The 13,163-nt window shown below is 39.7% G+C and overlaps 1 protein-coding gene across 2 annotated transcripts in view; it reads left to right on the top strand.

Annotated features, from left to right (window-relative positions):
- The window catches only part of LOC147332576 (nuclear GTPase SLIP-GC-like), a 44,169-nt gene that overhangs the window by 4,063 nt on the left and 26,943 nt on the right, over nucleotides 1-13,163 (top strand). The window contains exons 1-9 of one of the 2 annotated variants that reach the window (XM_086289219.1): nucleotides 6,444-6,883; nucleotides 8,162-8,254; nucleotides 9,397-9,421; nucleotides 9,578-9,661; nucleotides 11,639-11,719; nucleotides 11,942-12,060; nucleotides 12,140-12,212; nucleotides 12,321-12,436; nucleotides 12,768-12,842. In XM_086289219.1, coding sequence (XP_086145345.1) covers nucleotides 6,869-6,883; nucleotides 8,162-8,254; nucleotides 9,397-9,421; nucleotides 9,578-9,661; nucleotides 11,639-11,719; nucleotides 11,942-12,060; nucleotides 12,140-12,212; nucleotides 12,321-12,436; nucleotides 12,768-12,842 — 681 coding nt within the window. In that variant the 5' untranslated portion in view covers nucleotides 6,444-6,868. Of the gene's footprint in view, nucleotides 1-301; nucleotides 817-1,382; nucleotides 1,515-6,443; nucleotides 6,884-8,161; nucleotides 8,255-9,396; nucleotides 9,422-9,577; nucleotides 9,662-11,638; nucleotides 11,720-11,941; nucleotides 12,061-12,139; nucleotides 12,213-12,320; nucleotides 12,437-12,767; nucleotides 12,843-13,163 lie in introns of those variants that run through there. The other variant, XM_086289220.1, reaches the window with a different exon arrangement.

The raw sequence follows: 13,163 nt of genomic DNA, 5'->3' as shown, positions 1-13,163 counted from the left end.
AATTTGTTATTTCTTATCTTTCATCTGAAAAGTGTCACTTACGTTAATACATACAGGTGACTTTGTTTTAGAACTTTTATGGTGCGCTAATTACATTAAATTTCAACATATCATTTTGTGGCAGGTTGTGGTTTAGCATCAGGTGAGGGGTAGAGCGAGTTCAGGTGACAGTGGCAGGGGAGGCTGGGAGAAAGAGCTGATGCCTGCCACGGTGTGAAACGAGTGGCTTCGAGTTGTGAACTAAATAAAAACTATTAGTGAAACGTGACGCAGAACTGTCTCCTTGTGTGTGTCATAACAGAGATCAGTAACAGAGTGATACAGTGGTGCCCAGCTTGCCGCTACGACATGTCAAACCCACAGAATCTACAGCCAGCTCAGGCACTGGCTCAAATGATGGCCAGCATGGCAGACTTGCAGCAGCAGCAGGCAGTACTGCACCAGCGGCAGACGCAGATGCTACTAAACCTTTTGCCTCAGTCTGGGGCCGCTGCGAATCCGCTCCACCTGGAACTCTCTCCAGAAGACCATCGTCGCCGCTTCCGTGGTTGCCGCATGGGACCACAAGAAGGGCCTTCGGCTTTTGCCCAGCAGCTCCTGTACGACGCGGGGAGGTGGCTGCATCCTGGCCCGACACAAGGGGAGGCGCAGCTGCTGGAGGCTGTCGTTCTGGAGCAGTTTGTGGAGGGGCTCCCAAGGGAAATGGCGGACTGGGTCAAGTGTCGCAAGCCACCCAATCTGGAGGCGGCAGTGAGGCTGGCTGAAGAACACCTGGCGGCGCGGACGGAAAACCCCAGAAGATCGCAGCCAGGGGAGGTGAGCATCTGCAAAAGAGTGATTTTTGATGTTTTGGTTTTTTAAGTCTAATATCTTTACTTATGTTAGTAAATACACTTTAGTCAACAGGGTTTATGAAGGGGTTGTATATAAAATAAAGAAATGATCTGTCTTCCAAGTATCTTTATGACTTTATGCGTATTTGTACCCATATTGTCATCAATCCAGTTCTTTTTGATTATAGAACTGTGATGTTATATTTGTTATTTCTGATGCCCTCTTGGCTAGCTCTCTCTTGAAAAAAACATTGTTATTGTCAGTTACGTTTTACCCTGATTTGATAGAAATGTTCTCTAAGTTACTTGATATTCGTCATGAGCGATATTTTTTGACAGATTTTAAGTCAACAAGTAATTTATAACAGCTTAAATTCCTGCAGTAAATTTTTTGGCAAATGCTGGAAACCCCTTTTTGGCAGATGATCACTTTTTGGTACCCTACTGGCCCCAAGGAGCAAACTTTCCGTGCCTGTGCCAGTGACACTGACCATCGAGGACCACTGGCTACGCTCCAACAACCATTTCCTCTCTGCTTTCTATCCCCAGGTCCTGGCAGCGACAGGCGCTGTACCTGGCTCATTGGTGGCTGCACAGACACAGGGACAGGTGCGTGAGCAGTGTGGGGACCTGGGACATTTTCAACAGGAATGCCAGGAGGACGCCATGGAGGTGCAGCAGGTGTACAGTGTTACCGGGATGTCTACACCCAACTTTGGTCGAGGAGGGATGTAAAGCGTTCCGGTAAGGTGCCAAGGGATTGTACGCAGTGGCGTGTCTAGAAAATCTTTGTTGGGGGGGCCAGGTAGGGGCACAGATTTGGAGAAGGGTGGCAGATGTAATTGGCAGATAATGTTTAAAAAAATTCTACCAACCATTAACCATAATTCAATAACCCTATAAACCTAATAACCGAATGTGCTTTTAACTCTTATTACAATGAGATTTTAACCACTACGGTGCAAAGTTTTTAGATACTGTGTTGATAAAGTACAAGAGATACAATCAGTGCTTTGTCAGTGTTTACTCAGCATTCAAGGACAGCAATATTTGCATAGTATTTTTACTGACATGTAGTGCACATATGTTTTGGGCAAAAACATTTTTGAATATTAAAATACGAACATTTGTAACAAACAATTGACAAATTAGCCAATTCCAATGTAAAACTTTATCTGCCTGTTAAAAAAAGAAGATAATCTTCTCACAAACTGGTGTTTGATTTTGAAACAGGAAAAAAGTGGAGAAACAACTGAAAAGACTAACATTTGAATAAAACCTGAAAGCAAGTAAATACTTTCTCTGCTGCCTTATCGTAAACTTTGGTAATATTGATAAAGAGCAACACTGGCTGATGATAAAATACAATCAGCTGGCATGGTGACACTGCCAGTATTAACCTGCAGGGCTGGACTGGGACAGAAAATTGGGCATTTTGACTAGAGACCGGCCCACCAGGTATTAAAGCCATAAAGACTTTGAATGAAAACAAATGCTGTTGTGACAGTCCCATATGGAAAAGAAATAGTAAAAACTTACATGATTTACTCATGAAAGTGGCCACTTTCTCATTACTTTCATATATTGTTTTAGTATCCAAAACATACAAGATTCATTATATAATCTTTCAAGGGATCTTATATCTGTTTTTACTCTTGTATGCTTTTCATACAAGTTTCACACAAGACAGATACAAACTTTATAAGATTTATATATATCTTTTCCATATGTACACTGTCTTGTTGATATATGTATGATTTCTATACATTTTACGTCAGATTAAAACTTTGGTTGTAAAATTTAGATAATTATTTAATAAAAGCTAGATATTTTAAATGAGAATAAGAAAGAAAAGTATTTCTTTGTGCCCCCCTTTCCCTGTTAATGCCCTACATGCCCCCCTGGCAACACTTTGCTAGATCCGCCCCTGCACAGTTACCAGCTGTCAGCTACCTAAAAAAGGATCCTGGGGTTATTTGTCTCTCAGAAACAGTTCATAACTTCCCTTCAACTCATTCATGTCACCTAAAAGGTAAACCTGTTTCTCCATCACAGCTCTGATGATTCAGTAAGGACATCTCCTGGTTTCATCTTCATGTTTCCCTCTCACCACATATCCAAACCGACATCATGACCAGCAGCTTTGCAGCTGTTGCTCCAGCCAACATCAGCTGATACTAGAAATTAATATTAAATAAATTCTAACAACAGCTGATCAAACGTGCTGCTGTTGTTTAGCACGACATCTGCTGGTTTCCTCTTTCTGGCGCAAAGTGGGCAATAAACAAACAAGAGAGAAAAGCCGATCAGCTGATCATTGATCAGTTTCATGATTGAAGTAGCAACAGGAGAGGGAGGGGAGAGAACGAGAGAAGAAGAGGCAGCTGTGCAGCGTAACGACAGAATAAATCCAGCTTTGTGTCTTTTTCCATTCTAGCTAAAGGAAGCTTTAAAGCTTTAAGGAGCCGTTGGCAACTCTACTAACTAATCTTATGAATAAAATAAAGTTCACTATCAGTAACATCATAGCACCCACCCAGCTGTATAAAAACTCCGTCAAGCTGGCTAGAACGTAGTACAAGTTATTGCAACTGAGGGTAAAAAGTCAGCACAACGAAAATAAACTCCACCTAAACTTGGTTTATATCTGACCCAGATAGACTGCAGGTGTGCCAGATCAACTGGCGTTTAGATCAACTGGCGTTGGTCGAACAGATGTGTGGCAGTCTTGCGTTTCAGTAGCTGCTACCGACAAACCAGCAAAAAAAACGCCAAATGTGTCATCTGTGACACTTGTGAGGTTATCTCAAACACACTCCGTCAGTCTTGATGCTGTTGAACAACAAAATGTTTAAAAATGTGGCGAGTTTACCTGGTGATATCCTCGTGCGCGACGCGATCGCGAAAACAGCAAACAAGTAACACCACGCCGTTGTTGTTCACGGGACAGCAAGAGTAAACGATCGGGAGACTCTTGTCGTCGTTATCGTTCCCCTCGCACGGTTTATTTCTCCGAATTCAGCGTTTTTGCTTCACAACTACAGCGTGCAGTTTACTTTGTGCACTAACATGGACTCGAGTCAACCAGCGCCACCTCTGGCCAAGTGCCACAGCCTACAGCCAGATCAACCTGTGACACACATCTGCACCACGTTTGAATTCGTGTCATGCACATTTGTACCTTTCAATTGTGTCTGTTTGTGCGTCATGCAAATAAACCTTTGGAAAGAATGAAATGATATCATGTATTTATTATCAGCCTACATTTGTACAAAATTCCAAATTATATACACAAAGTCATAGAAATCACCACTCCAATTGGTCATCATGATTTTAATATTCTTTTTTTCCATAACAATGAAATACGCCTTGGACAAATATGACACATCAATATTTCATTAGTGTTGTCACATCACATCCTGTAAGCATAGTCTGTCTGTGTCTTCCCTGAAAATGAATATTTCCAGCCAATATAGGCAATTCATCAACATGGCTGGAGTTATATACAGTCTGTATAAGTGTGGTTAATCTAATGAACATTTGTAAGGAGACGGCAGTTACTGTGAATTCACAGCAGTTACACAGTGATTAGTAATAAACAGCCAGTGAGAGTGAGTGGATATGACTGTTCCCACCACTAACACATGACCATAGCCCACTACTAGATTAACTTGTGACACATCTGCACCTGCTGCTATGATCACAATGAGTAGAGGCTGAGTGGCTGCACTTACCCCTGGTACATCCAAATCTACCCACAAACATGTTGAAAGAGGCAATGCCAGCAATGTGGATTGTCAACACTGAAAACAATCAGTAAGCAAAGACAACAGGGATCAATTTTTTCTGTTTATTTAGCACCCACAACATTTGTAGTCGCCTTCTGCACAGGGGAAGTCCACACACACTGTGTGGTACCACTTTCCACAGAAGGTGCAATCTGCAAGATTGAATGAGATTGTCAGGGTCATTGTCTGACTGTTTATTACTAATCACCTGCTGTACATTCACAGTAACTGCCATCTCCTTATAAATGTTTATTAGATTGACCACACTTATACAGACTGTATATCACAACCAACTCTAACATGTTTGTTTGCAGAGGGAAGACACAGGCAGACTATGCTAACGACATGTGATGTTACAACACTGGTGAAATATTAGTGTGTTCACGACATTTTTCGTATGGGCAAAAGTATTGATATCAGGATGGTGATTCTTATGTGTATGTCATTTGGCATTTTGTACAAATGTAGGCTGATAATAAATACATGATATCATTTCATTCATTTCAAAGGTTTATTTGCATGACGCACAAACACACAATTGAAAGGTACAAATGTGCATGACACGAATTCAAACGTGCTGCAGATGTGTCACCAGTTGATCTGGCTGTAGGCTGTGGCACTTGGCCAGAGGTGGCGCTGGTTGACTCGACTCCATGTTGGTGCACAGAGCAAACTGCTCGCTTTAGTTGTGGAGCAAAAACGCTGAATTCGGTGAAATAAACCGTGCGAGTGGAACGATAACGACGACAAGAGTCTCCCGATCGTTTACTCTTGCTGTCCTGTGAACAACAACGGCGTGGTGTTACTTGTTTGCTGTTTTCGCGATCGCGTCGCGCATGAGGATATCACCAGGTAAACTCGCCACATTTTTAAACATTTTGTTGTTCAACAGCATCAAGACTGACGGAGTGTGTTTGAGACAACCTCACAAGTGTCACAGATGACACATTTGGCGTTTTTTTTGCTGGTTTGTCGGTAGGAGCTCCTGAAACGCAAGACTGCCACACATCTGTTCGACCAACGCCAGTTGATCTAAACGCCAGTTGATCTGGAACACAGGTCATAACTTCTTACCTGAAGTTCAGTTCACCTGACACTCAGACCAGCGGCTGCCTCGGGGCTCTCCTCCTGCCTCCCCTTCCCTCATCCACCTGCTGGCCTCTGTGGAAGCTCCGCCACAGCCACCACCAAACAACTGAGTTATTTTTACACATCGACCTGCATCTGGCCAATCCACCACCTCTCATTGTTCATGCCATTACAAAAATAAAAAATAAAAAATAAGTCACCGGGCATATGCCCGGTATGCCCGATGGCCAGTCCAGCTATGTTAACCTGCAACCAAATCTGCAGCTCCATACAGCAATGTTACGACTTAGATTATATCTTATAACTCATAACTCTTATGTTAGCTGCCCTCAGTAGCCTACTGTCTGAAATATTCCACAGCTGCAATAATTCTTTAAGTGTTATTTTTTCCTTGGTATTCTAATTTCACCGAAGTTTACTAAACCCAACAAACTTAATATTACTTACCGGGACATTTATTCTGTCCTCATTTTCTTTCACCGAAAAATTGTTTCCTGCAGTGCCGTCTTTCGTGCTTGGCTCTCCTACCTTTGCTAACAGGCATAGCACAGAAGCCGATGCTGCATTCACTTACACTCGGATATCTGAGCTTCACCGTGAAAACATAATCGGACATTTGATATTTGATTGAATTTTATTGTTTTGCCTTTGGGGTGGCACCTGGGGTGGCCAGTCTGGTTGGGGGGGGGGCTGTGCCCCCCCAGGCCACCCCGCTGGACACGCCACTGATTGTACGATAGGGAATTGGGGTTGCACGCAGACTACTCATTGTTGGAGGAGTTGGTGAAGGTTAGATGTGTGTATTAGTGGTGGGCAGGCACGTGCGAGGGGGGGGGGCTTGAGCACCTGCCCCTTTCCTGATGGATTCCCCAAGTGCCCTTTTCTTGAGTATAATTTTTATTTATTTTTTATTTTTATTACTGTTTTTTGTTTATTTTTGTGTGCGTGTGGAGTCCTGTCTGTTCCCCTCAACAATAATATTTAACTATTAATCATAGTTTTGCTAAGTAACAGGATGTGGTTTCCATCAGTCACATGACTACCATTAACCAATGATCGCCCTTGATGGCAGAGCGCGCTGGTTACGAACCGGGAACGAACTCGCAAAGAGCACGAGCATTTTTTGCCGTCTGAGCGGTGCAGAGCTGTAGGAGACTGATGCAACAAAAGCCAGTAAGTAGGTGTACAGCGTACTCTTTAGTCTACAGTACACAGCAGTATTAGCTTATTTTATACACGTTGGTAAACTGTCTTGTGACAACTGACGAATTGAAACAAATGAGCGTGCTGTGTGTGTAACAGCGGGACAAACATTACCTGTCCTTTTATTAACTGCACAAGCAGTGCTGGTTTTAGCCACCAGCTAACTGGGTAACGCTGTCATGGGTCTGTAGCTCTGTCCACCGTTTTAGGGAACGTGTTTTGTATTAAAGTAAGTTACAGGGCGTTTTCCTGCCTTTCTGGAGGGCTTATATTTCACTAAAAACTATCTAATATACATGTCCACATAATTATGGTTCATTATAATTACAGTATTATGGAAAAACACTGTTTTAAAGAAAAGATATTAAACGCAATATATTAGATTTATATTTCAAATATGACAAAATGCTGATTTTACAGCAGCAACATTATTGTATCTCTACAGTTTAAGCATTTAATAGGCTTTCTGCCTGCACAGAGTAGATAGTCAAACAAACTGAATCATCATAAATACTTTATTATATATTTATTACTTTTTTTATTTTATTTTAATTACTTTATTATTAGAGCGCTAGGAATAAACAATAAGGATTCTTGATCAGGACCATGATGCAAACATGTGGCCATAGTAGGATATATGCAGTATTCTGGAGACGGTATAAAATATCACTGTATGTGCCTGTGTACCTGTATGTATGTGTGCATATTTTATGTATATAGATTTTTTTTTATCATTTTTACTCATGATATGACATTGTCCAGACATGCCCTGTAAGGAAACAGTGACAAAGGGAGCTTTTTGAGGCTAAATGCAGTGGATCCCTCTCTGGCTGGAATAAAAAAAAAACAGCACAGGTCACAAGAACACATGTACCAGTTGTTGCATTGCAGAGGTATTCCAGCATAAAACAATGATAAACACACCTGCAATGTTTTGGTTCTATAACATTTTTCTCTTATTGTTTTATTATAGAATAGATGGATGAGTTTTTAAGTGTGGATAATTAAATAATAGTTTATTGCAATAGTAAATTGTGCCTCAGATGGACAGCAAGTGGAGAGTGATAAATGAGATGAGGAGATGGGAGGAAGAAGAGAGGCAAAGAGTGATTCATAGGCAGAGCCTAGTTTGTTTCTCACAGTTTTGTTGCCTTATGGTTGCTGACATGGCACTTTCACCAATCTTTTTATTATTATCTCATAGCATTTGTTTAATCAGCTACCATCTCTCCTATGGACTTTTTACAGTCTCCAGTCGCAGCTCAACACAGCCCGTTCCTCCTGCACTATCAGGAGCAGGATCAGCAGAAACTCCTCAACAGCAACATTGTACCCCATCAGGTAAAACAGTGATATAGTATGATGCGATTCTGTATTAGATTCTTAAAGAATGTGTGTTGTTGTTCAGCCTGGTTCTATGTGCCTGTTTTTAACTTTGAGCACCCGCCCCTTTAAACAGATCTGCATGGCCCTGGTGGTGGGCGGATCAAACCAAAATATAGATGCCAAAGTTTGTTTTGATATTGATAAATAGGAGCATAATGAGATTGATATTAGTTTCTGTCTTGATACATGCTCAATCATCCAGGTAAGTAAATCCCAAGTTTTCCCAACTATATAAAGTGCAAATGTTTATAAGGTTGGGGAAACCTGCAGTTAGCTGAGACTGAAGAAGTCACTTGGATGAGCGATGAAACGTTTCTCCCACTGAAAACAGTCCAGATGAACAGAATTAACTTTTTGGGATACTGGTTTCTGTTTCTTTGTTACTCCTAGAATCATCAAAGAGGCAACCTGGCCGTCTATCTAAGTGCTGCTGCTTTCAAGTGTCATAATAACATTTATTGTGATTGAAACAAATATCCCGAATATATCATAACCCCTTTGTGTTAACTGTAAAAGGGATACTGTGCAGTTACTATATTTAAACTACAAGTAGATGTGATACAGACTTCTCATTATATGTTTTCTGTCCTTGGTTTTAATTAATAATCCAAAGAAAAGAAAATCCCCCAAACACTTACAGGTCATGAAAATTCATTCTGATTTAGCAGTTTGATCCACCATCCACCATAATTATTAAAAACCACTAAACAACTGATGTAGTTGCCTGATGTTGGAATACACATTTTACCCTAACAGCTGGTGGTTGCCAGGGATGGGGTGGTCACCAACTGGTCTCTAGGTCTGTGTCACTGGTGCTGAATTAGGCAGAAACATTGACTCATGGGATCATGTTTACTGAGAGGCAAGAATGCAAAAGTTTTCCTTTTTTTTTTAATCACTGTGCTAGCTGAGAATATATGTACATATAAGTGTGTACATTTTAAAAAGTGCATGTGAAAGTTTTTGACAGTTTGTTAAAGAACAAATTGTTTCTGTACAGGAGCAATGATTTCTTCTATAAATTCAATTATGCATACATGTACAATTTATAATAATTTAACTTCATGTGAAAGTTGAATATTTATATGCTTCCACAGGATTTGCCATCCATAAGTGAAAAAGGTGAGAAAAATGTATCTCACTCTCATTTTAATACATCTAATTTATTTATTTATTTTCACAGTATTATTTTTGCAACATCTAAAATACACCATAATCAGAAGTTTCAATATTCAGATTTTCTTTTTAAATTGTATTATTTTGTTTAAATCCAAAAAGGAAAAAGAAAGTCAGAACTTGAGTTCGACGAATGTCAACCATCTCCTAAACGACAAGACAACTGTGCAGCAGGATCACAGTCAGGTACACACATATATGAAATCCTCACACTTATTCCTGCTTTGTGTCACCATTTTTAACTGAGTAGTCAAAATCAGTCAAATCCACAGTAATCTGTCATCCAAGGTCAAGGAAAAAAACAATATTTCAGAATCTCCTCTTGTTGGGTTCAGTTAGGATCGTAAGGAGACTGGCAGTGGTAACTCAACTTAAAGAGGGAAAAACCTTCCACTCAGAATGAGACACTGTCACTATACAGTTGTACAATGAGATACAGAGCATCTCCTGCTCAGTGTAAACATGCTGGGGGGGTACAATTCTGCAGCGCTATGTACATATGGACAGTATTAACAAAGGGAAAAACATATATATATAAAATATACAATATACAAGACATAAGTAATATGTAATAAATAGTGTCCTCTGGTGGGACATTTGACATGCTGATAGAACCTTGGGAGTACAGTCTTTATATTGGCCTTATTAAAATCACCTGCGATAATGTGAACACCGTCCGGGTGGGCCCGCTGCTATTTGTTAATGGTGTTCAGCAGGATAGAGAGTGCCGTGATTACATTGGCATCGGGTGGAATGTACACAGCCGTGATGATCACTACTGTTAGCTCTCTCGGTAGAAAGAAAGGCCGGCATCTTACCAACATGTACTCGAGGTTCGGGGAGCAGTGACTGTTTATAATTGTCCCGTTGTTGCACCAGCTTTCATGCACGTAAATACAGAGCCCTCCCACCCTGCTCTTACCGGAGTCCTTTGTCCTGTCCCAGCGGAGCAGAGTGCGGCCTGCTAGCTGCACGCTAGCATCGGGTATTCCCGGGTGAAGCCAGGTTTCAGTGATGATCAAGGCACAGCAGTCACGAACATAGCGATTTCCCACTAGTTGTAATTCCAGGTCATCCGTTTTTTGCACGAGAGATCTGGCGTTGGAGAGATAGAGGCTCAGAAGGGGTGGCTTGTGATTGGTCAGTTGATTCTGTAAACTTATGTAATGTAGCAGGTAGATGAAGGTGTCCTAGGGGAAACAGGATGTGTTGGGATGGTAGCGCATGTTTCAGTAACTAGGGTGGGGAGTGATCATGTACATGGGACATGTGATTTTCCACACCGAAGCAACCTTTGAAATAGTGGTTCAAGGAAAATGTAACTTTGAGTTTGTAGCTTGTGTGGGAGCATCAGTGTCATACGGCCAACACTACTCCTGCCTGTCAGTCTTGACAATGTCCTTCCTATTGTTTTTTTTTTATTATTCCTGTTGACTATTAAGTAAGAAATGAAGGTTAGAGTAGTTCAGTTGCTTTTGCTTCCTTGTATGAAGAAAAAAGTATGCTGATGGTAAAGTCTCAGGTCTTTAGTCTCTATAGTTTTAGTGCCAATGACAAAAATGCATGCTTTTGTCAACATGTTGATGACAGCAAAGGTGAGTGGAGAGATTAAACAAGATATCACAAATACGTTTTATGTAAATGACATCTGGAGACTAAAACGTTTTGAAATGGTGCCTGTAGCACATTATGTGTATGTAAACTATCAACGCTGAAATTAATAAGATCTAATGAGATCTTTTAGAATATGTTTTTGTGAAAATGTCAGTATGTTTGCAACAACAGTTTCCTGCTAATTTCACATTTTTTGCCCCTTAAAAAACTTTGGCTCTGTAAAAATCATATTATTCCACTATGACAGAAGAAATCAAATGAAAATTAAAACTGAAACTTTGTATCAGTGTAAACACATTTCACTAAACTGGAAACTTTAGATATTTAGATGAACTCTACAGAGTGACATGAAGTCGCAAAAGTTGCAGGAGTTCAATTCAGCTAAAAGACAAAAACATTTACCTCCTGTTGTCACATGAAAAGGGTTATTGAGATAAATAGAAACGTAAACCTCTGACACTTCAGAACCACAAAGGAAAGTAAATGATCTTATTTAGTGAATAATACTTTAAATGTGAATAAATCAGTTATTGCTGATTGTCCCCACAGCAAATTCCATGGAGACATCTGGATTTGTCCAGGACAAACTAACTGAATGGGGATTCAGTGAGTTCATGCAGAGATTTAAAGGTATGAGTTTATTATTATTCTTTAATGGAAATTGTTGTATCTGTAATGGCACTAGAACAGCATCGAAATTTACTGATTCAGAAGTCGGTCTGGATATTCCTGTGATTTATGACTTACAATAAAAAAAGTCTTTCATATTCAAAGTTGATGAATATTAATGTTTTGCAGTGTTAGCTTCATCTGACTTTTGAATATTTTATTTTGTTGTTGGCATTATTTCAGATGAAGGCATTGACAAGGAGACGTTTCTAAACCTTGGAGATTCAATCCGAATTAATTTACTGTTTCCTAAAATTGGACCAAGAGTAAAGTTTAGAAAGAGACTCAAAGATTACTTACAGGTAAGGCAGCTATTTTTTATTCTATATCAGCAGGTCTATTGTTTCATTAATGTGTGATGTGTTTGTTTTGATTCTGTAGATGGAGATATGTCATTTTGTCCAGGAAAAATTAACTGAATGGCATCTCAGTGAGCTGATTCACAGATTTGAAGGTATTTTATTATAGTTTGGTTTGGTCCTTCATAAATTACTGCTGTACTGTAATGCCATATTGATATTTGTTTGTCTAATTTCAATTGGAATACTTTGTTTTGTTGCAGAGGAGGGTATTGACAAAGAAGCTTTCCTAAGTCTCGAGTCAGGCAGAATCAATACTTTGATTCCAAAAATTGGACCAAGAGTAAAGTTTAAAAGGAGACTCAGAGAATACTTACAGGTAATGTTTTATTAAATGTTACAAAAAAATCCTGGAACATAAAGCCATAAAAGTTTAAATATACTGAGGGTTTTTTTTATAAAAAAAAAAAAATGGCGGTGAAGATCAGTAGATTAATAGTGTATGCAATGCATCAGAGTGGAGGTTGTGTGTGAGCGCTGTGACATTCAGAAAAATAACCTCGCAATACTCGAGTACAAGATAATGTATTTAATGTAACATTTACTGTGCATGTAATGCATTTCACACTGGTAGGTATCAATATAACAAAATTGATCACACTTCTTTTATTATACGAAATACATCTTAAATTTATCCCTCACCACTGCAGGACTTGAATAGAACAAATGATGATTCTGCTGACATGATGGAAACAAGCGCAGAGCAAGAGAACAATCCAGAAATGGTATGATCTCATTGTGCCTGAACATGGTTCATTACTGAGTTATTAATCTTTGATCATTTTTGTTATGTCATCATGTTATTATATAAAAATTAATGTTGTCAGCGTTAATCTCCTTAAGTAAAGTAAGTAAGTAAAATTTTATTTAAATAGTACCTTTCAAGATAAAATCACAAAGTGCTTCACACAAGCAGAAATGGACATACAACCTCAAACAAACAAAAGCAACCAAAAGCAAGTTTAAACAGATACATTTTTAACTGCTTTTTAAATGAAATGACTGAGTCCACAGATCTCGAACTCAAAGGGAGCGAGTTCCAGAGT

Source organism: Aulonocara sp. 'chitande type north' Nkhata Bay, linkage group LG4 (assembly GCF_057382095.1).
Source record: "Aulonocara sp. 'chitande type north' Nkhata Bay isolate Kocher_YH1m ecotype deep benthic linkage group LG4, A_spYH_male_GT1.1, whole genome shotgun sequence".
NCBI lineage: Eukaryota > Metazoa > Chordata > Actinopteri > Cichliformes > Cichlidae > Aulonocara > Aulonocara sp. 'chitande type north' Nkhata Bay.
This window is presented reverse-complemented; position numbering and strand designations above follow the sequence as displayed.